Source organism: Podarcis pityusensis (assembly GCF_964106645.2).
Source record: "Podarcis pityusensis genome assembly, chromosome: 4".
In the NCBI taxonomy this organism is placed as follows: domain Eukaryota; kingdom Metazoa; phylum Chordata; class Lepidosauria; order Squamata; family Lacertidae; genus Podarcis; species Podarcis pityusensis.
In genome coordinates this window covers 67,041,425-67,064,037 of record NC_138027.1, presented here as the reverse complement: position 1 = coordinate 67,064,037, position 22,613 = coordinate 67,041,425, and the positions used below count along the sequence as shown (strand labels likewise).

The following is a 22,613-nucleotide window of genomic DNA, read 5'->3' as shown; positions in this document are numbered from 1 at the left end:
TATAGTTTGGACATTCTACACACTTCCCCCCCCCCCAATTTTTCCAGGGGGTAAACGGCTTTGGGAAAAAATGTGGGAAAACCTGGTTTCCCCCCGGGTATTTTTCCAGGCCTTCCCATCTCTAAATAGCAGTAACATTTAGTTAGAAACATCCGCTTGTGCACAACAATCAGACTATTGTATCATGAATCTATTACTCCTGATCTATACAGTTTTGCAGTGGTTACCCAAGATGTGAGATAATCTTAGAAAAATCTTTACTGGTGTTCTTTTGGACTTTTTCATACCCGTGTCTCTAGTGAAGCTAAAACCAAATCTCTGCAGCTGTGGATATTAGAAAAAAAGGAAAACAGTTCTTACAATTGGATTTAAAATAAAAATAAGTGCTTCAAGGTTAACACATAACTGGCTCCAATGGCTTTTATAAAAACAAAAGGCGTTTCAAGCTTGCTACCCGGTTGACTGTCTTATGCCAACATCCACTACATCAGCATTTGGTTTGGATAAAAATTCAGGGAAGACTGTTGAAAACAAGAGTTTAGAATGGAGACATAAATGCACCTAAATGAATGGCAGGTTCTCAGCAATATTTCAAGATGTTTCCCACTGTTTGCAACCATGCCCATAAGGGTTTCTTCCTGGGGCAAATGGCCACTCCCAGTGAGGGGCAGGGAGATTATTATCAGGGGAAAGGGCATGCGCTGTTATTTTTGCAAACATCTGAAGAGACAAGACATCTAATTACAGATTGACTGTCTCCCATAGCTGGGCCCTGATAACTTATGTGTGTGGCTATTTTGCCTTGATCAAGACTCCTGCCCTTCTAGGTTTCTAGGACTGGATTTAAGGATGTCGCACTCAGATATCCTGGAGCAAGAGCCACATGTACAATGCTGAAGAGATGGTTGGTATTATAAGTGTTGAGGGTACCTGTTACTTGTTGGAGGGGCTGAGTAGCTCATTTGTCCATTGGGCCTAGAAGGGTAGGTCTCTGGTTCATGCCTTCTCTGCTGAAAACGGGTGATTGGTCTGCCTAAATGTGAGCACCAGCAATCAGTTCTGCACTAGGTGCTTAGATGTGCTCTGTCCATCTGCCTCTGCATACACAGAGCCTTTATATTTTTAAAACACAATCCGAAGCAATACAGTTCCATGTGTTGTATTGCTGGCATTGACACACAGTGATAAATAAGACATATATTAGCTTTCCTGGTTTCCTTCTTAGAATGCTGTTTCAGATCCAAATGCATAATTGTCTTTTCCAACTTCTTCATACGGATTGACTGCTGCCGTTTGGACTAACTGGCTTTCTGCTGCTCTTCTGCGAATTAAGAAAAATTATTTTTGAGTTTCAACTATAAAAGCCGTGAACATGTGCACACACAACAAAGGGGAAACTTTTACTAGAGAAAAAGCAATGTTATACTTAATATGAGCTGTATATATATTCTGACAAACACCTACGTTCAACAGGCTGATTCAGTTCACTAACAGGGACTGAAAACAATAGAATTTTCAGTTTGCAGATTCAGGTCAAAACTTGGTTCCCTTATATTTTCCCATCTCTTACATTAGGGATGGCCAATGTAGTACACTGTAAATACTGTAGACTCAACTCCCATTCGCCTTTGCCAGTACAGTGGTACCTCAGGTTACATACGCTTCAGGTTACAGACTCCGCTAATCCAGAAATAGTGCTTCAGGTTAAGAACTTTGCTTCAGGATGAGAACAGAAATTGTGCTCCAGCGGTGCGGCAGCAGCAGGAGGTCCCATTAGCTAAAGTGGTGCTTCAGGTTAAGAACAGTTTCAGGTTAAGTACGGACCTCCGGAACAAATTAAGTAGTTAACCTGAGGTACCACTGTATAGCCAGTTATCATGAATGATGGGAGTTGATGGTAAATAACATCTAGAGGGCACACAACAGAGAGGTGCAGAACAGAGTTATTTTGTATGGTATAAGAGAGGTGCACTGCCTCTAAAACATCACTTACTTTCTTCGGTCCCTCTGCCCTGTGATGATCAAGGTGATAACTCCAACCACTACAAGACCCATGATGACTCCAAAAATTATAAGCCATATGGTGACTGGGGGTTCGTAAGGTGTCGCCAATGTTGGAGGAATACCAACAAATTCCAGAGTTTGGTCATCCAGTTGGAAAGCTTCATTGATGCGTCCTCGAGACAATCTGCCAAAAACGGGGTGGGTGGGAATCTAATTACAGTGTAAACAAGGATTCACCTTAAAAATATTTCCTGTCTCTCTACTAAAATGTGAAGCTGGTCTGATGTGAGAAAGCATGCAACATGTAAAAGGAAGAAAAATGGAAAGGTGAAAAAAATGGCTTAAATGTTTACATATTTCTAGTGTCGTTCTTATCCTCTTCACTATTTTCTCTTGGTTTTCTGCAATTGACTGCAAAGTTGACTGCAATTTCCCCACTTTCAACTAGTTTATTTAGTTAAATCATGGTCTGACATTATGTTTTAATCCAAGGGTGCCTGCCAATCCAGTATTTGAAACTGCAGGTGGAAGCTGATTTAAAAGCTGAATTTGTATTAACTATGGTTTGTCATTTCTACTGAATTCATGGGAAATTGACAAACCATGTTTGCTTACACTTATTTCTACTGGGTTTATTTAACAGTATAGAAGTAAGCCTTACTGAGTTCAGTGGGACTTATTCCCAGATAAGTGAGTGTAGGATTGAAGCCAGGCATTTATTGCAAGTCCTCCCCCCACCCAAATATCCCCAATATTCCAGCTTCTACACTCTCGCTTCTTCCATTTCACTTGCAAGCTAATTCCTTGCAATGTAAAAATTTCACCTGATTGCGGCTTCCACTTGAGATTTGGGAACAAAGTCTGTGACATTAGTGCCATTATTGGGCATGCTGACAGTAAAAACGAAGGAGATTCGTGGCGTCACGTCACCTACATGGACATTCGTTGATCTGATGGGGAGAAAAATGTCTTCACTACAAGAATTACAAGCTTGAAAAAACCATGCAGATATTTCTGAATATGCTGTCCTAGAGATCTCCATATTTGTCATGGAATATATTGACTGTACACATAGATTACCTAATGGTTTCATATACACAGGTAACTTAGGCAAATTATTCAATTAGCCATCAACCCAAACATACATCTTTCACCTGAGAAGTGTCCAACTTAAGTCACATTTTATACAGCTACGAGTTCTTAGCAAGACCAAAGTCGCTGGTTTAAAACTCTCATTGCATGTGGCAAAACGTTTTACAAAATCTATGCAGTTCAACTGGTGTGGGTATTTTTAATGTGCACAATGTATTGATATACAATTTTAAGGGTCTTCCCCCAGCAAAAATCAATGTACAGTTAAGTGTGATGGTGGTCTCCTAGGCTCACAGCTGCCTTATACCACGTTAGACCATTGTTTCATCTGGCTCAGGGGTGGCTAACCTTTTCCAGCCTGAGGGCCGCACTCATCTCTTCCCAGCCCTTTGGAGACCACAGCCCAGTGGTGCCTGTTGATACTCTACATTCTCACACAGGCACATAGCTTCCCTCTTCTGCTGATCCCTGCAAATCAGCATAGAAGAGGGGGTTATTATCACCCCTCATCAAATGATTGATCTAATGACTGGAAAGAGAGTCTCATTTGGGCTGTATCTGCTTTATCCCCCCCCCCTTTTTTTTTTTTGCTGACATCAAAATCAGTGGAGTCTTGGGGCAGGAGATAAAAACTTGCAAGAGGGTGGTTAGCTCCACCTGGTCTACAGTGACTTTGACATTCCAATATCTCAGACAGAAATCTATGTCTGCTCTACCTGCAAATGTCAGAGGCTTTTTACATGCAAAGCATGTGTTCTACCACTAAGCTATGGGCCTTCTGTTTTCCACTAGCACAAGAACCAGGGCCGTCTTACCCATAGACGCTAGGGGTGCAGGGCACCCGGGCGCCAGGCTCTCAGGGGCGCCAGGCTGAGAGTCCGGGGCCCGAGAGTTGAGTCTGGGGAAGAGCCCACCTGTCGGTCAGAGCACTGCAGCTGGTTCTTCTGCTGTGGGCAGCTCTGCGCCGTGTGTTCGGGGGCGACCAAGCCAGCGAGACACTGAGGTGGCCGGCCGGCTCCACCGTCCTGCGCGCCTGGGACTGGGCAACCGGGGGAGGTGCAACGGGTGGATCTTTGCACCCTGGCGCCACATATGCTTAAGACAGCCCTGACAAGAACACTAAAAAGTTCGCAGAATTTGCTTCCTCTTGGCTTCTGTAAAAAGTATAATGCAGTACCAGAGGGGCACCTAACCCTTTTAGGTAAATTCTGAATGTTCCCAGGGCACTGAAGTATGTGCATTTTCCTATTTTGAAAACTGGTTGTGATATTGTTGGGGGGGGGGGGGGAATCTGGAACTCTCTCAGGTGCTGCGTAGCAATTGCCCACAGCAAAGCTAAATGGAAAAAAAAGTAACTTACTGAAATGCTATGCTTTCATTTTTGTAGTACTTCCTCATAGCATAGGCAATTGTTGCCTTGAATAAATACATTTCGTTGTCATTCCACGGGTACTGCAAATTCAAAACAATAGTCCAATTGACTTAGGCTCAGTCACCTAGTAACTCTTTTGAAACAGATGGACTCTGCAAGGAGTAACACTCTGCCTTAATATGATTTATGTATAGCATACTTTTGGCTAATAAATCAAACATATGATTAACTTCTTGTGCTATATAGGGAAATGGATAAATGGTAAAATTAAGAACTAGAAGCTTAAATCACATTTCTGTTCCCAGTGAGAATAGTGTACAAATATCCATTATAACAGGGGGGAGAACGTGCAAAAATGCACATTGTTAGGCAAAACAGCATACAGAAAGGTGAATATAAGCAGAAATGCATATAGAAACGGGTCTGAATTTTCATGAGAACTTTTTTTAAAATACAGAAGTCAGGCGAACTGAAAATAAGACTAGACAAATGAAGAACTTAAGAGGGAACCATCCATCTCTAGGGAACATTGCCTCTGCTATCCTAAGCCAATCTAGTCTGCATCACACTTGGAGTAGGCTAGTATCCTGCTAGTTGCTTCATCTCCACTCCTGACCTTCAGAGTTCACCCCTGTGGTTATAAAGTGCATACCTGTTTCTGGAGATGGAAACAAACATTAAATACAGAAATAAGATGGTAGAGATGTATAGACAAAATACATTTGAAGAAGAGTTATTATTAGGGTCGTGCTGGGCATGTGGAACGCAAAAGAGGAAAAGGAGACTGAGCAATGATTGTTCCCCCCACTATAGCTGGTATTGTTCATTCATCACTGTTCATTTTTGAAAACGTCCTCACCGCTCCCATCCTGAATTGCCTTTCTTTTAACATTTCGATAACAGAGCTTGAAATCATATTTGCACTTGGAGTGACTTTTGAACATTTTACATTACCAGGATATCGATTCTGTGGCCATTTTAAATTGGTTTTTCCCCAACCTGGGGCTCCATTGAGCAATTTCACAGAGCCTGTGGCCCTCCAGATGAGCCTCAGCCAGCATGCTTTTTCGGGCAGTCCTGGGCCTGCAGGGCGTCCATGTCACTGCCTCCCTTCCAGCTGGAGGGCGCTCAGGAGGAATGCGGCAGGCCCACTGCTACCCGGGAATGATCCACCCTTCCTGCCCTCCCCTAGCTCCAACACTGTGTTCATGTTATTTCATAAGATATCATCATAAGATCATCTTCCTATGGATTTACTCACCACCTTGCTTCCCAGTGCTGCTTTCAGGCTGATCCTCACTTTGATTGCATAATCAGAATCTGGATTAAAATGAAGTAAAACCAGTGTGAATCTGGATTAAAATGAAGTAAAACCAGAGCCAGTGTGGTGTAGTGGTTAAGAGCGGTAGTCTCCTAATCTGGGGAACCGGGTTCGCGTCTCCGCTCCTCCACATGCAGCTGCTGGGTGACCTTGGGCCAGTCACACTTCTTTGAAGTCTCTCAGCCCCACTCACCTCACAGAGTGTTTGTTGTGGGGGAGGAAGGGAAAGGAGAATGTTAGCCGCTTTGAGACTCCTTAAAAGGGAGTGAAAGGCGGGATATCAAATCCAAACTCTTCTTCTTCTTCTAAAACAAACAGGTCTTGACACAGAATTCCAAACTCATTTCCATAACATACACATAAGGTAAAGGTAAAGGGACCCCTGACCATTAGGTCCAGTCGTGACCGACTCTGGGGTTGCGGCGCTCATCTCGCTTTACTGGCCGAGGGAGCCGGCGTACGGCTTCCGGGTCATGTGGCCAGCATGACTAAGCCGCTTCTGGTGAACCAGAGCAGCACACAGAAACGCCGTTTACCTTCTCGCTGGAGCAGTACCTATTTATCTACTTGCACTTTGATGTGCTTTCGAACTGCTAGCTAATGCCAAAAAAAAAAAAAAAAGCACTGTTGGTGTTTTGATAGCTTGTGTACAACCACAACATTTATCATTATTATACGGAGATGGTTGTGTGTTTGGTTCTAGTCATAGATGCCCGATGTACATCTTGCCGCTAGTTTATGCTGCATCCATCAGCAGAGAGCACATGCTGGGGTACAAAGATATTGTAGAGTTTTATCAATGCTAAACACTTTTGTGTGACCTGACCTACAAATTCTCATTACTTCTGAGCCTATCTCTGCCTTGATTTTTGAGAGTGGTTCCATTAATGCTTCACTTCAATCTCCAATCACTGATTTCCTCTGAAATGGACCCCTATGGTGCTGAAGTTTGCTGGCCTGTACCAGGAGTGCCCTGTGGAACTCCTTGCCCATTGAGGTCCAGCAGCGGGAATCCTACCTGCCTTCTTTAGATGCCTTTCGAAAAATGACATTCAGGTGAGCCTTTAAAACATGAATTTGTTTTGACCACCCAGTAATTTATGGTGTTTTCATTCATGTTTTTACTGATTTTTTTTAATATTGACTTTACTGTAACATTGTGTTGCATTCCGCCTTGCTGTATTTTTTATGGACCCCCCCCCCTTTTTTTGTATACCACAATTTCCCAGCCTTTGAGGCAATGGGATCAATCTGTCTATCCTTGAAAATTGCTGGTGGAGTTGTTGCTTTTCTCAGTGCTCTCCATGGGATGATCGAACAGTGGGGAAAGGTGGCAAAGGCAAGAATGAGTTGTGTACATACAACTCACACCACCGATGCAACATGAACCTACATGGAGTCCAGGCTGTATCCCAGCCAATCCGTCTGCCAGCGTTCTCTTTCTCCAGCCACAACCGCAGAGGCTGAAAGTAGTGGAGCAATGGCGTTGCATTCATTGTCTTCTCTCCTGTCACGGACTCTAATGCCTCGGTCCAAGGCCGTGATCTTCCTAAGGCAAGCATGGCCCTATGGTTTATAAAGAAGTAAGCATGAAACACCATCCACATGCATGCTGTTGTGTGACTGTCAAGACCACAAGGTGGCACCATATAGAGAGGATGGACCAAAATGAAATTCTCAACTAAAAATGAAGCCTGTGTTTTCTCTTAACTCTATATCATGGGTAGGCAAACTAAGGCCAGGGGCCAGATCCGGACCAATCGCCTTCTAAATCCAACCTGGAATGTGCCCTTTTATTTAAAATGCATCTCTGGGTTTTTTGTGGGGCATAGGAATTCGTTCGTTTCCCCCCAAAAAATATAGTCCGGCCCCCTACAAGGTTTGAGGGACAGTGGATCAGCCCCCTGCTGAAAAAGTTTGCTGGCCCCTGCTCTATATCCTGGATTCCTCCAGTTTGCCGGGTCCTGCCCACCTTTCAATACACTAGTATTACTGTGACACCTGGTGGTCAATTTCTTTTTTGGTAGTGTCGCAAAATGTTATCCAAGCCAAGTGAGACTTGAAGTGGCCACCTATCAGCTGATAGGCAGTCCACTAGATGGGCTGCATGACTGAGTTCCCCTGCAGAAAGCAGGCTTTATGTTACCATCTATCAACTACCGGTATATATGCTTCTGACTTCCAGCTATTTAACAATAGGAACAATAAAAAGTCTCTCTCTGCATGTCTGGCTGCTGAAAGGAAGGATGCTTGTGGGGTGGGGAAGCCAAGAGTGGATCTCCGTTATTCTGGTGACAAAAACAAACTCTTGGACAAAACGTGTACTCAGGGGTAGCTTTACTTTAAAATAAAAAATAAAATATAAGCATACGTCTGCCCCACTGAGCCAGTATGCAAACATGTGGCTCCCGTTAGTGATCTCAAGAGATCTAATATTAAAAAAAAAAAGTGTATCCCACAAGCCTGCAAGTCTGCCCATTCCTACCATAAGGCATCTGGGCAAGAGGAGGAAATTGCAGATGAGAGAAGGTTTAATTATTCTCTTATCATCTGCTGATTTCTCTGCTGGAAGCTAAGTCCTCACAGCTCTCCTTTGCAAAGCAGCCCAGATTTTCAAGTGGAGGCAGACTGGGGTCCAGTCCATCTCAGAGTTTCCCCTAAGGAGAAATTAAAATATAGGGCATGTTTTCTTTTCAAGTTTTATGCAGTATTTTGTTACCCCAGCTTGTCACCAGCTGCTGTGGAATTAGTAATGTCACATTTGTAAAGTTCATCTGTGTGGCCTGCAGCTTTGCAAAGTGCTTCTTGAAACTGGAACTGGTAAATTGTCCTCGTGTAATATCTAGAGAGAGAGAGAGAGAGAGAGAGAAGAGAAAAGGGGACAAATCATTTGTCAGGGCTTAAATCAGGCATAGGTCAGCAATAACAAAAATAAATAAATCACCTGAGTTCATCTTTATTCAAGGAAACAAACCACAGCTTCGGCCTAGCGGTCTCAGCACCTGGACATTGGTGAATTTACACATCCCTGTCAACACCTGGTTTTTTAAACTGGGCAATGGAGAATAATGAAGAGATGGGGATGCAAATGGAATGAGTAGAAGTCTAAAGGCAGCTGTATTATCCTTAATTTAGGAACATAGGACGCAGCTGTATACCAAGTCAGTTCATTTGTCCATCTGTCTCAGTACCATTTGCTCTGACTGGTGGCAGGTCTTCAGGGAGGTGTTTTTCCCAGCTCTATGTGGAGCCCCCAGAACCTGAGCCTGGGACCTTCTGTATGCAGGTGCTGAAGTGAGAACAGAAATTGCTAAGAAAGAGCTCTGGTGGTTGAGTGCCAGCTGAACTGGAGACAAAACAGGCTGATCAAGAAACCGGGGGGTGGGGGTGGGTATCAGCATGATCAGGGAGACTTCAATGTTGCAGAAGTACAAAATAAAAAAAAATAGCCTTATGGTGGAACCACCTCCAGAAATTGTCCAATGAGGACTGGGCATGTGTAGGAGCTACAGAATACAGTGGTACCTCGGGTTACATACGCTTCAGGTTACACACTTCGCTAACCCAGAAATAGTGCTTCAGGTTAAGAACTTTGCTTCAGGATGAGAACAGAAATTGTGCTCCGGCGGCACGGCAGCAGCAGGAGGCCCCATTAGCTAAAGTGGTGCTTCAGGTTAAGAACAGTTTCAGGTTAAGAACGGACCTCCGGAACGAATTAAGTACTTAACCCGAGGTACCACTGTACTGAGTGTCAGTTAGAAAACAAAAATGCTTAAAAGGGAGAGGGCAGCAGAATGTTTGCTGGAACCCTGAACAGGAGCCTATTCAGAGGATACGCTGCCACATTTTGTTGCCAGACCTACTCTTTGTATTCTAAAAAGCAATCTATACAATAGCAGAGGTGTGTGTTTTTTTAATAACTAGGAAAATGTAAGAGGAAAATGTAACAGGAGTAAGGGGCTCTTTTGACATACCTTATGAAAGAGTAGTCATTGGCAACATGGAAGAGAGCTGCAGGGTCACAGTATTCCTCATCGTGGGGTACTGGTTCCACCACACCTACTATCTCTCGCCTGCAGAGAAGAGGAATGTCAGGAGTTTCCATCAGTATTTGAGAAGGAAGTGAGGTTTAAAGGCATGCACATTTCCGATAGATTGGAGTGTATTGAAGTAGCCCTCCTTTACAGCAGTACTTTTGCCTGTATTCTGAGGTACATTGACTGTTAAGGTGTTTTTGTGGGAACTCCACCTCTCCTGTTTGCGTTTGACCTAACTGTGCTGCTTTTGACTGGAATTGTTTTGTTTGTTTTTTAATAAATTATTCTACTTTGTATTGTTGTAACGCACCCTGGAACCTTCTCTTGTAGGTCAGGTGTGAAACAAACAAACAAGAATAAAGGTCAGGGAGCCATCAGGCCTGCCTGATAAACTTCCTTTACTTACTAGTTTCAAAGCACTATAAAAATTCATAAGAACAAGGGGTATTGGCTTGAATTGTCTTGCCATTTTTTTTAATGATGAAAACAGAACTTACTGGACTTCCTTGTATTTGGAGTTCCTCCCCTCCCCCCAATCAATGTACGATAATTTGACTAATCAACAGATTATTAATAAACTTGTACTTGCTTCATCTGCCACCATTTCTTCATCCATTGATCTTTTGGAATTTCACCAGAAAATACCATCCACCTCCATTTCTCTAGCATATAAGTGAAAGGCAACGTTCCAACAATAGTGAGCGCTTGCTTCAGCAGGAAATTTATATCCGTCTCTGGAAAAGAGCACAGCCAACTGACAGGATGAAGAGAGAATTTAACTCCTGAGAACTGCCAGTTCAAACTTTCATTGCAGTTCTAATCCTGCAAAGCAAGGCTGGTAAAAATCACCCCCAATCCCCTCAACGAAGCTTCCATGCTTGGAATGAAGAAGTAGCAGTGCCTTGGTTGGCTTTTTGTGTCTCCATTCCTCCCAATTTCTTTTCTTTTTTGAGTAGTGTTTTAGCTTCTTAGCCTGAAGGCTGGATTTGGCTTCTTAATTGTAAGGCACTCTAAGAAAAACATTTGTGGTTGAAGAGTGCAGTAAAAATACTTTAAATAAAAATAAATAGGACTACTGGCCCTTGTGGGTATTATTGCTTATCATTTGATTCAAAAAGGCTGTAGGGGAACAATTCACGAATGCTTAAAATCCTGCTTAAAATGTATGTTTTAACAGATCTATATGTATATAGTTTAAATTCCATCAGTGTTTAATTGCATTTAAATGATTGCCTTTTCTATGTTTTTAGCAGTTCTTGTTTTTAATCTGCAAGCCATGAAGGAAAAAGGTGGCGTTTAAATAAATATATGATGATGATACACAGGGAAATGTTTAAAAAGCAACAGAAAAGGGTGAGTGGTTAATAATTTGCCAAAGAACAAATAATTAATTTCAAAACACAAACTAAGCAATATTGTTATAATACTGAAAATGTTTTGAAATCTACACTTTATTGAAGTATTGCAAATTGCTCCCAATATTTTTACTACAGTCACACTGCTTTGTTGTGAACATTTTGTACCAAAATGGCTGACATCAACATCGTCCTGACATAACCAACTCACCACTGTCTTCTTGAAAGGAGGGCTCCAGAAGGCCAAGAGATTTCAAATGTTTGGGGGTGGCTGCAGAAAGGGACATGATCTCTCCTACAGCTTCATGGAAGCCTTCGTTTGCACCGCTTCTTAGCAGATAAGAAAGGTTGGCATAGGCCATATCGTATTCAATGTGCCCCATTTCGTGGTGTGCTGTCAGGAAGTCATCCATTGTCACTTTGGTGCACATCTTGATCCTGCAGACAAATACAGTTCAGACAAAACTGCATCAGTTTTTTGGGTAATGCTTTGATTGGCTGTCCAGAAGAATCAGGTGCCCTCACAATCAATTTACTCTTTTATGGGCAAGCTCTAAATTGGGTTCCTTATGGATTTTAGACCTAGAAATTGCCGTTCCTAGTGGGTGGGTGAGAAAGTTCCTACAGTGCACTCAGGGCAGATTAAAAAATACTTTATTTGCTGACACATAGTGATTTTACTGCTCAGTAAGCAGACATAGGTTTGAATCTGGGTTTCCCACATCCAAATGCAAACCCCTTATTTCCTTATCTTACCATTTCTTTATCTTTTATATAAATTGAAGGACAACTGTCATATCAGGACTTAACAATATGTAGGGGAGCTTCCAGCCCTATAAGCACCTGTGTTTTCATTTTCCTGTGGTCTGTCTGCAAATGCTCCATGGGAACAAGTAGGGGGGAAATCTTAGGGCCTTCCAGTACCTGTAGTCTCCTTTCCCCATATCCCAAGCTGTGGGGTGACAGACAACTTTCCTGCCATCACCGGGTTCCACAAGCATAGAATTGTTCCAGAAACCTTCGGTCATTTCAAAGAGTCCAACTGAGACGAAGAAACTTTCTGCGGCTTTAAATATGGTTGTTACATTCCAGTTCTGAAAAAAAGTCAGAATTTAGGCATTAACTATTATTAATATCTTAAATGCTAAGCGGTATCTTTTTCTATTTTGTTACTATTCTAGAGTAAAGACTGCATTGGCTTCAGCAACCTCCTGTTTTATGCAGTTCTCTGGCTCAGCTAATCTGGTGAGTTTATAACCCTTTACAATGATGATGATTAATTTTTAATTATTTATACCCCCGCCCATCTAGTATTTACATTAAGTAACATGGTCAGCGAATAGCCATGGCTTGCCTAGAAGTCATTACTCTTGAGTAAAACATGTCAAAGAATTGAGGGGCAGGACTGATTAGTCCTAAGAAAAGGAAAAGGAAGACATCAGAGGCATAAGAACGTATTAGAAGACATCAACCATATGTGTCTGGCTTAGCCTTAAAAGCAGCAGATGCCAATACACAGCTCTAAAGGAAAGTGTGACAGTTACACAAGATGTACATGCAACAAAAAGGTTGTAATTTTGGATACTCTGTTCCATTTCCTCTCCCACCTGTTTTTCTGTTTCCTCTCCTAACAGTCAACCAGCACTCTGTGGTTACTGAGCATGCTCAGGTTTCATTGGCTAGGTTGTTGTTGTTGTTTGACAGGAGGGCGAATTCTCTTAGCAGGAATAAGAAAACTATGGCCCTCCGGGTGTTGCTGGACTACAAATCCTATCATCCCAGACCACTGGCCAAGCAATGTAATAATAATAATAATAATAATAATAATAATAATAATAATAATATTCTGGCTGGGGATGATGGGAGTTGGAGTCCATCTCCATCCCTGCTTTGAGGGTGTGTTCCCCAGATGTTTTGTATTTTTGCAAATTGTGGGGTTTCCCCAAGTCGATACTTTCCTCTTGTGAGTACATAAGCATCAGCACTCTGAGGACTGAGATATACTACTAAAGACTAATAAATGCTAATGGCATAGTCATAAGACCATGAATTTGCCTTTCAGAGCTGAAGTCCAGGGTGAAAATTCAGGTTCCTAAACTGCAATGTATTAGTTTGAGCATAATCAGTTGACAATTTGTGCATATCCTACCTTCTCCACCATGGCGGAAGATACATCAATGTTTGGTTTATTTGGATAAGGAACCATCAAGGGGTATAAATTTGTCCAAAACCTACCCCACATGTCACCTTCAACAGAAAAAGCAGAATTACAAATAAATAAATAAATAAATAAATTATAAGCTATAAGCTGCAAGTTGGGTCCTAGAGAGACCCATGCCTGGCTTTCAGTGCAACAGCCATGGCTACTAAATCAACATTTCCATACCAAGTAAATGAGCAGGAAGACATCCATTTGGGTCAATGCGATCTGAGGTATAGGTCTTCTGGAGATTATGCCTTACATAGGCATGTAGCTGCTCATACAAAGGTTTTATCTGGAGAGAGAGAAAAACACAGAGAGGAGCTCTAATTAATTTTTCACATTGGGTGTTATTTCATTCATGTTTCCATTTTGGCAAGCTTGAAAAATAATAATCCCATTTGTATCCTGCCCTTCCTCCCAACAACATGGGGAAAAGTAGGTTAGGCTGGAGCATGGCTCAGTTTCACCCTCTGAGCTTCATAACTGCTGCCTTTCCTTGTGTGTGTGTTAATGATTTGCGTGATTCAGAGATAGCAAACTGACTAAAATCATATTTTGAATGAACCAGGTCTCTGTACATAAAAACATAACAAACCAAAAATGGAACCCAGCCCACGCTCCGAAATGTAATCTTACTTCTTCAAATGTACGCTCCACATCAACAATCAGCTGGTCACTACTGTACTGATACTCTGCTGGAAATTTTATTTCATAATCTCCTCTCCAGTAAGCTCCATAGTCAGCGTAACCTGAAAAACAGCCAAACAATCAGTCATCATAACCAGATTAACATAAAGCACATTTTGCAGGCTCTGGTCCAATACAACTCCAAATTCATGCTGGCCGTGTTAAAATATGTGGAGACTTCTTTGTGCCTGTTAAGGATGATATATTATACACAATAATCAAATAAGTCCCCATTTGAAATATCATGGCCTTGTGCAAGGATAATGAATTGTTAATTGTTGTTTGCACTGTGTTATGTCGCTCTGAACACATGATAGCAAGGTTTAAGTTTCCACTCTTTTAAGAAAAATATGGAAAAATAGGAGATCAGACCATGACTGGTTTAGAAAGCATGTCATCATATTAATTAAGACGGGGGTTGGACTAAAAGACCTTCCAGATGGTTAATGGGCCTGAAAACTGCTGGCATATTTTCTGTTAGGTAAATAAGAGGTGATACGTTGTCATGGGAAATAAATACTATGCTAATAGCTTTTAAAGGTAAAGGTAAAGGGACCCCTGACCATTAGGTCCAGTCGTGGCCGACTCTGGGGTTGCGGCGCTCATCTCACTTTATTGGCCGAGGGAGCCGGCGTACAGCTTCCAGGTCATGTGGCCAGCATGACTGAGCCACTTCTGGCAAACCAGAGCAGTGCATGGAAACACCGTTTACCTTCCCGCCTATTTATCTACTTGCACTTGACGTGTTTTCGAACTGCTAGGTGGGCAGGAGCAGGGACCGAGCAACGGGAACTCACCCCGTCGCGGGGTTTCGAACCGCTGACTTTCTGATCGGCAAATCCTAGGCTCTGTGGTTTAACCCACAGTGCCACCCTTTAATGGCCAGCAAATATCCAAATGGGATTCCCCTCTCCCCAATGAGGAATGGGGTAACCCAACTTAGTGCCTGTGTAAAAAGGCCAGCCTCAAGTTTTGAGCTTGGAAGAGGAATGAGACAGAGAAAGGGCAGAGTCACAGAACTGAACCTTTGCTTGTTCCCCTAGAAAGCTGTTGTGGGATCACTGGATTTGGAATTTTTCTGCTGAAGTGTTAAACAATGCACCTCCATCTATGCTCAGCCTGTATATTTGCAGATGAATGACAATATTAGAAAACGCTATAAGCCTTCTTACAGGAAACTGAATGCTGATAAACGTTGCACCCTCAAAGATGATTTACCGATATATTTTATTTTAAAAATTATATCCTGAACTTCTAGTGGGGAAAAAATACCACTCAGGGTGGCTTACTTCTAACATATAGCAATACAGTTTCACAACACAATATAAAACAAATTGCCAAGAAAGAAAAGATACTTGGAGAATTGGGGAATATATAACTATATACAAGCCTAGCAATCTATGAAAAGGAAGAATAATTGAGGTATTCAACAAACTTAAAAATTCTAGTGTGCAGCCTCATCATATGCCACTGTAAACATGGCTTCAAGTAAGAGAAATAATTTAATTTCCTGCTGGTGATCACATGTATGTGGGGAGCAGCTTTCGTGAAATGCAACTTACCATTCCCTCTTGCAACCTCATTCTTCAGTTGGACATAACTTTCATATAAAGGCCTCATCTTCTTGCCAACATCAGCTCTCCAGCCTTGCCAAGCCCATAGTCTTTCTACGTAATTGGTGCTGACAGCCATGGTTTCATCCAAACCTGTCACCATAAAAGCATACACTGAAGTGGAAACAGTGCAGCAGATGGACAAACAGTCTGCCCTGGTATGACGCAGCTTCCTATATGGAAGGACCACAAATTACATGGCAGCAAAGCTGGACATGCCACCAAGTGTCCTTTCCGTAAGGAGCTGCAGCCAGCCAACCCTCAGTGATGGAGATACCTGCACGAATAGGTCCAAAAACACATTCATCCCAATAAAAGGTTGCAGGTTTAAGAGTTCAGTGGATGTGAGAGGCAAAAAAAGAGAGAACAGAGATTTGCAGAACATTTGAATATTCCAATTTATATGTGTATGTGCAAATCTCAAAATAATTACGAAAATGGAAATAGAAATAAAATATAACTCAGCAAAGCGGATGGGACCGACCAAGTGTCCTGCGTGCCTGCCCACTCTACCATCCAGGTACATACTGTTGACAGGCAATTTCACTTAGCCCCTCATTATTATTTAATTATTACTAATATTTATTGAGTTAATACACCTCTCTATATCCGGAGGTCTCAGGGCAGTTCACAGAACAAAATCACGCCTAGATGCTGGCATTTGACTAAGTTTTCCTCAGTGTAGACCAGTCATAGGCAAACTCGGCCCTCCAGATGTTTTAGGACTACAATTCCCATCATCCCTGACCCCTGGTCCTGCTAGCTAGGGATCATGGGAGTTGTAGGCCAAAAACATCTGGAGAGCTGAGTTTGCCTATGCCTGGTGTAGACCCATTGAAATGAATGAACATGACCAAGTTATACCATTCATTGTAATAGGTCTACTCTGAGTACCACTCTGCATCCTGCCAGCTCTTTCCCTGTGGGGCTTGCCAAGTCACTGCCTCATAGCTGCCCCCTCAGTCTGTGTCCTCCCTCTGGGTCACTGGGATTCTCACCCTATGTTCTGCCCCAGCTCTCCTACTTGGTTCCACTTACATTGATACACCAGGTGGCCTTATGGAGAAGTGGTGCTTATCATGAAATACAGAATCCCTTTCTCATCAGTTTTACTATTGTTTCAGCAGTAAAAAGGTAAAAGGTAAAGGACCCCTGGACGGGTAAGTCCAGTCAAAGGCGACTATGGGGTTGCTGCAGGAGAAGCTTGTTGTTTATACCATACCTGGTTCCAGGGGGAAGCACTTAAAAGGATCATCTGGTTTGCACACAGTCCCGGTACTATAGATGGTACTCATTTTGTTTAAAACAGCACTGAGCTGCAATTTAAATAAGAAAACTATTAAAAAGAGATCACAGCACTGCTTTATTTATCCAAAAGGTGGCAGTGGTGTAGGTTAAGGTTACCAGACATCCCTGTTTCCCGGGGACAGTCCCCGGATTTACAAATCAGTCCCCATACAAAATCCATTGAAGCTGAAAAGTGTCCCTGGATTCATTGGGGGGGAAATCTGGTAACCTTAGTGTAGGTGGGTCAAGGATTTGAATGTGCAGATGTTGAAACACTAGCCCTGCGAATAAATTCAGCAGGGCTGTAAGCTGATGATTTATTTATTTTTTACTAGGCAATTTGCTAACAAGCATGATGGGTAGCTTGAAACAAAAGAAGAACTCTCTTCCACTTTCCTGCCTGGATAGAGGTGGTTTGTTCTTACAACAAATAACCAGGCAAGTGGCTTTCTACAGGACTTAAAAAATACTAATGGAAACATAACATGCGGTGACATTAAGAGTTATAGCCCCTTGCGCTTGCACGCCTCTCCGTCAACTGGATTGGCAGAACTGTTTTGCCAGCGTCACTCAGCAGCCTGTGCTTGTGGTCTTCCCACCCCATTATTAGCTCTAGAATCACAGCTGATGGGGAAGCTTGCCTCATTGCATAACTTCAGATACAGAATTAATCCCTCTGGCTCCTCACTCCTAGCTCTATGATAGACCATGACCAGCGGATTGCTTGATCCAACCAATGGGAAGAATAGCAGGGGAACTGCTGAAAGTCACAGCCCTTTTACCAGTGTGTGTGTGCTTGCGTGTGTGTTACAAAATAGCAGTGGTAATGTTGTTTTAAAAGGAATGGGTAATGTAATGAGTATGGGTTGCTCGTGCGTAAGTTGCCGCCTCTCCTGGCTATGTTGCCTGGTTAAACCTTTCTGTCTGGACAGCCCTTCACTTCGTGGCTGCCTCAGTCGCTAGCAGAATCCGTCAGTGGGCGTTTCTTAAACCTTTTCCAACACAAAAGTTGTTTGACGCCAAGTCTCCTCCTACTCTCCCTGCGCGGAAGTCTTCTGCGCAGGGAGGGCGTGGGTAGCGGAGGACCCGTGCTCTCCCCGCTGGTGTCCGGTGAAGAGTCCTGGAGCCCTCTCGCCGATTCCCCCATCTGCCCCCTTTTATCCCTGGTATTGCGCTGATTTGCTTCCCCATCTGCTGAGCTGCCTCTCTCCCTGCTGGGCCCTTCTCCAGCATCATTTGAGAGCCTTCCCTCCGCCTCTAGCTCCGATGTCAGTTCCCTGACAGGTAACAATCTATCCTTCTGACAGGAAGCAATAAATGCCTCATTGACAACAGAATCCTGCACGTTACTCTGAAATCCCACAGAGTTCAATGGGGCTTGCTTTCAGGTAAGTGTGTTTCGGATCGCAGCCTAAGGCTGTGATCCTAAGCACATCTACCTGAGTGTAAGCCTCTTTGATAAAAATTATATATATTGTTGTATGGCATCGTGGCTTACAGGTGATAGCAAAAGAGCCCTAAGTATCAGTTTTGGTTTCTCTCAGTTTCCCATTCTTAAGCAGGGACTGCACATTAAAAAAATAAATAAATAAAATTAAGGAAATTATGGACTGAAATAGTCATTTTGCAAACTGAAAAGTACTTGTTTGCAGTTTTCCAGCATGGTTTGTTATAAATGTGTGTAAGTTTCCATAACAGCACATAGTTTATATTACCAGAATGAATTAACAACAACAATTATTTTGTAACCACCACGTAATGAACATGCTTAATTCAACAGGGACGTTTAGCAACATACTTGGCCTTGTTTTTCTTGAGGCAATACAGATGACCCTTTGCTCTGTAGAGACTGAAGTTGGAGTCTGAGAGCGTAATCAGAAAAGTCATCCACATTGAAACGGCTGGCATTTTGGGAGACTTCTTCATAGAAAATTGACCATCTGGAGCCTGCTGCATTCTGGAAAAGATCCATTTGAATTATGGATTATACATTTGCAGGAAAGTGTGGCGTGCCTAGAATGTTGGAACAGAGGAAGGGCCACAGCCTCGGGGGTAGAAAACCTCTTTGCCTGCAGGAGGTCACAGGTTTAATCCCTGGGATCCCCAGGTAGGGCTGGGGGGGAAACACTTCCCCTGAAACCCTGAGGAGCATCTGCCAGTCAGCACAGACAGAACTGAGCTAACTAGACTGCCTCAAAACTTTTGTAGGCGCAAACTGTATTGAAACTGAGATTGTGTATGACTGCCCCTATAGCGTCATGAGCACAAATCATCACGAATGTGCAATAAAAAGGAGGGGCCCTGGAGCACAAGTAAGGTCTGAATCTCTGTGTTTGTTAAAGCTGATGTGTCACTTCTTTTAAGTGATAAAAGAGTTGCTGTTAATCTACTGCAGTCTCTGGCATTCATTAAGCAGGGTCAAAAGAATGTCCTTTCTGGGCTAAGCTGTCCTTTGTTCCTGGCGAAGTGTAAAATTATTCTCTGCCTTTCTCTTGGAACTCACCCTGCACCTTCCCCTACCCTCCAACATTTCTCCAATGAAAATCAGGATATCCTATCCTATTATTATTATTATTATTATTATTCCCCGCCCATCTGACTGGGTTGCCCCAGCCACTCTGGGTATGTTTCCAACACATGTAAAAACACAATAAAACATTAAACATTTTTTAAAAAAACTTCCCTATACAGGGCTGCCTTCAGAGGTTACTTATCTCCTTGCCTCGAGGGCCACATAACTCAATACCCTCCAACATTTCTCTGATGAAATCAGGGATGTCCTAAGGAAAAAACAGGACATTCCAGGATAAAAATCAGAAACCGGGACGGGCTTCTCTAAATCCAGAAGTGTCCCTGGAAAATAGGGACATTTGGAAGATCTGCCTTCCTCTCAGTCCCATCTAGAACTGCTTATTATGCCAGAATTTATATACTATAAAATTATTGGTGTTGACAGAAAGGGAGCCAAAATATTGCAATTGAAGGTCTGTACATGCTCAGGGGACTCCTTTTAGTTCTACAGGAGTGCATCGATCTTGCTGTAGAAAGCATAAAACCCCCCTAAAGGGCTAGTTGCCACTAACAAAGATAGCCCAATGATGACTGAGTGTGCACAGTAGCCATGGATCGCTACTTATGTCGTAGGATTGCCATATTTTGAAGAACAAAAAAAGAGATGATACATTTGCCAACTTCTGCTTTGAACTATGGATCACTATGACGACTACCTACCCATGAAAAAGAGGATGCGTCCTGGAAAAAGAGGACATATGGCAACTCTATATGTACGTATCAAGTGTTTCAGATGTGTGTTGGATATAATTTCCAAAACCAATAAAGATGGGAAGGGAGAGAGATATTCCAACCTCTGGATCAGCAGTTGATGCATGAATATATTCATTTTTTATTTATTAAATTTGTATACCACCCTTCATCCAAAGATCACAGGGCGGTTCACAACACAAAAACACAAAATGACAACACAAAGTGCATAATAAAAACAAGAACAAACCAATGACCTCCTCTCCTACAGACACATTATTCTATTTCTTTATAAAATTTGTATGTGGGTATATATGATTCACTGAGATGAACAGCATAAAATCCGTGGCTACTAGACGCAATGACTATGTTTTACCTCCGCTGTTGGAGGCAATAGGTCTCTGAATACTAGTGGCTGGGAATCACAGGTGGGAAGAGCACTGATCACTTCAGGTTCCCATGGGAATCTGGTTGGCCACTGTGAGAACACAGAGTCTGGGCTAGATGGGCCTTTGGCCTGACTCAGCACGCTTCTGTTAGGTTTTTATATTGAAATGGAAATTTGTGTTGCTAAACATGTAGGTCATTTCATTAGCAATCAAAACAGAGGGGGGAAATGTGCCAAACTAAAACTGCCCTATGTCTAATGCAGTCAGAAATTCCAAACTGGAAATTAAATTGGGAGATCCAAAGCTGAAAGCAGAGGGACTGTGTTCATAAATAGAGGCACAGATCTAGTGAAATGAATTTCACAAAACATTATTCCCAGAATAATTTATAAAAGAATGACGGGGACTTGGCTCGATTTAAGAGAGAAGGCGGCTATCGTGGTCCCTATTTATTCACTGATGGCATTTAAACCATTTTACCACATGGTCTTAAGACGGCTTCTGGTTTTAGATGGATATATAATGGAACTTGTACAGTGATAACAGGCTGAGATATAGCCAGCCACCACTGCTTGCTGAAAACAGATACCAGAAAGGAATCTTCAAACTATTCATAACACATTTCCAAGGCTAAGAGATGTTTGACACACAACTTAGCAAGTTATTAAAAACTCATTCCTATTGGAAGCAGTGGAATGGGACTCATTTAACAGCCAGTGGCTCACAAACTAACGTGAATCTTATTTTAGTGAATTTGCTCCCCCCCCCCCCGCAAGACTAACATTTGCAGGATTGTGTTTGACTGCTGCTGAGGTGGCAACTTAAGTTTTATCATTAGAAGGCAAGAGGCACAGACAGGGCAGGAAACTGTAGCTGAGATCCTTCTCGAAGTTTGAGTAATTACGGTAATTTGTCTTCCAATTCTGGAAATGACACAATTATTAAAAAAATAAAATAAAGTTCTACCTAATGATTAATAATAAACAATAATTTATTTCTGTTGCCCATCTGGTTTCAGTCTCAATTCATGCAAGCCACAAAACAGGCATATTGGCAAAGTGCTCAGTCAGTATATAATGTTTAAACCCACCCTTTAATATTATTATTATTATTATTATTATTTCTACCCCACCTTTTTCTTCATGGAGCTCAGGGTGGTGTACAAAATTCTCCCCCTCTTAATATAATCCCCACAACAACCCTGTGAGGTAGATTAGGCTGAGAGGCAGTGACTGTCCCAAGGTCACCCAGTGAGCTTCCAGGATTCGAACCCCAGCCTCCCATGTCCTAGTCTGTCTCTCTAGTCTCTACACCACACTGGCATCCTGCCTAAATAGGCTTAGTCCTTTATTTCATTCACCATTCCAACTTATTTATAGTACTATAAATTGTTTTATCTTTCCAATGCCTCTGTTCATTTTTTAAACACAATAACAAACGCTAGTCAAAGGTACCCACCATCTTTCTGGCATTCTCGTCCGTGATGTTGGTGTTATAATTCCATGAAGCAAGTGAATTTTCATAAGACAGGTCTTCTGCACGGGCATTAAATTGCATCAGAAAATCTGTAGCCTCTTGAACCACATCCCCTGCTACAGTCTGAAGAGCCAAGCTCCAGATAAGGCAGAGTTGGGCCAACATAATTCCTCTTGGGCCAAGAAATACCAAATAAACGAGGTTCCTTCAAGAAGGCTTCCTTATTAGCGTTTGTCTCATCAGCCTTCAGATGTAGGTTGGCTATGGGCAAAGAGGCAGAATCCTATCTACTGGGCATTTTATACCTTTAAACTAGCAAAAAGGCAGACCCTAGGATAGGTGTGTAGGTATTTGTTTTTTAAAAAAATAAAAAATTAAGTATGCAAAAGTGAATAATTAACTTTGGAGAGGCATAATTACCTGTAGTGTTTTATGGCTTTCTTTTGAAAGGCTTTTACTTATAGTTAATATTTCCCCAACATCCTGTCAATGATAACAGCTAGTTATCATCTGTCC

The 22,613-nt window shown here is 42.3% G+C and overlaps 1 protein-coding gene across 1 annotated transcript; it reads right to left on the bottom strand.

Moving 5' to 3' along the window:
• Window positions 1–35: 35 nt before the first annotated feature.
• ACE2 (angiotensin converting enzyme 2) lies at window positions 36–22,392 on the bottom strand. The gene is made up of 18 exons (XM_081002555.1): window positions 22,080–22,392; window positions 18,770–18,928; window positions 16,907–17,000; window positions 15,634–15,777; window positions 14,021–14,133; window positions 13,568–13,676; window positions 13,331–13,428; window positions 12,106–12,275; window positions 11,393–11,619; window positions 10,416–10,560; window positions 9,764–9,862; window positions 8,509–8,631; window positions 7,183–7,355; window positions 5,730–5,788; window positions 4,457–4,548; window positions 2,829–2,954; window positions 1,994–2,188; window positions 36–1,321 (listed from the first exon to the last, which is right to left on the bottom strand). Exons 1-18 carry the CDS (start codon window positions 22,260–22,262, stop codon window positions 1,222–1,224), a joined length of 2,409 nt encoding a protein of 802 aa, XP_080858681.1. The 5' UTR covers window positions 22,263–22,392; the 3' UTR covers window positions 36–1,221.
• Window positions 22,393–22,613: the final 221 nt, after the last annotated feature.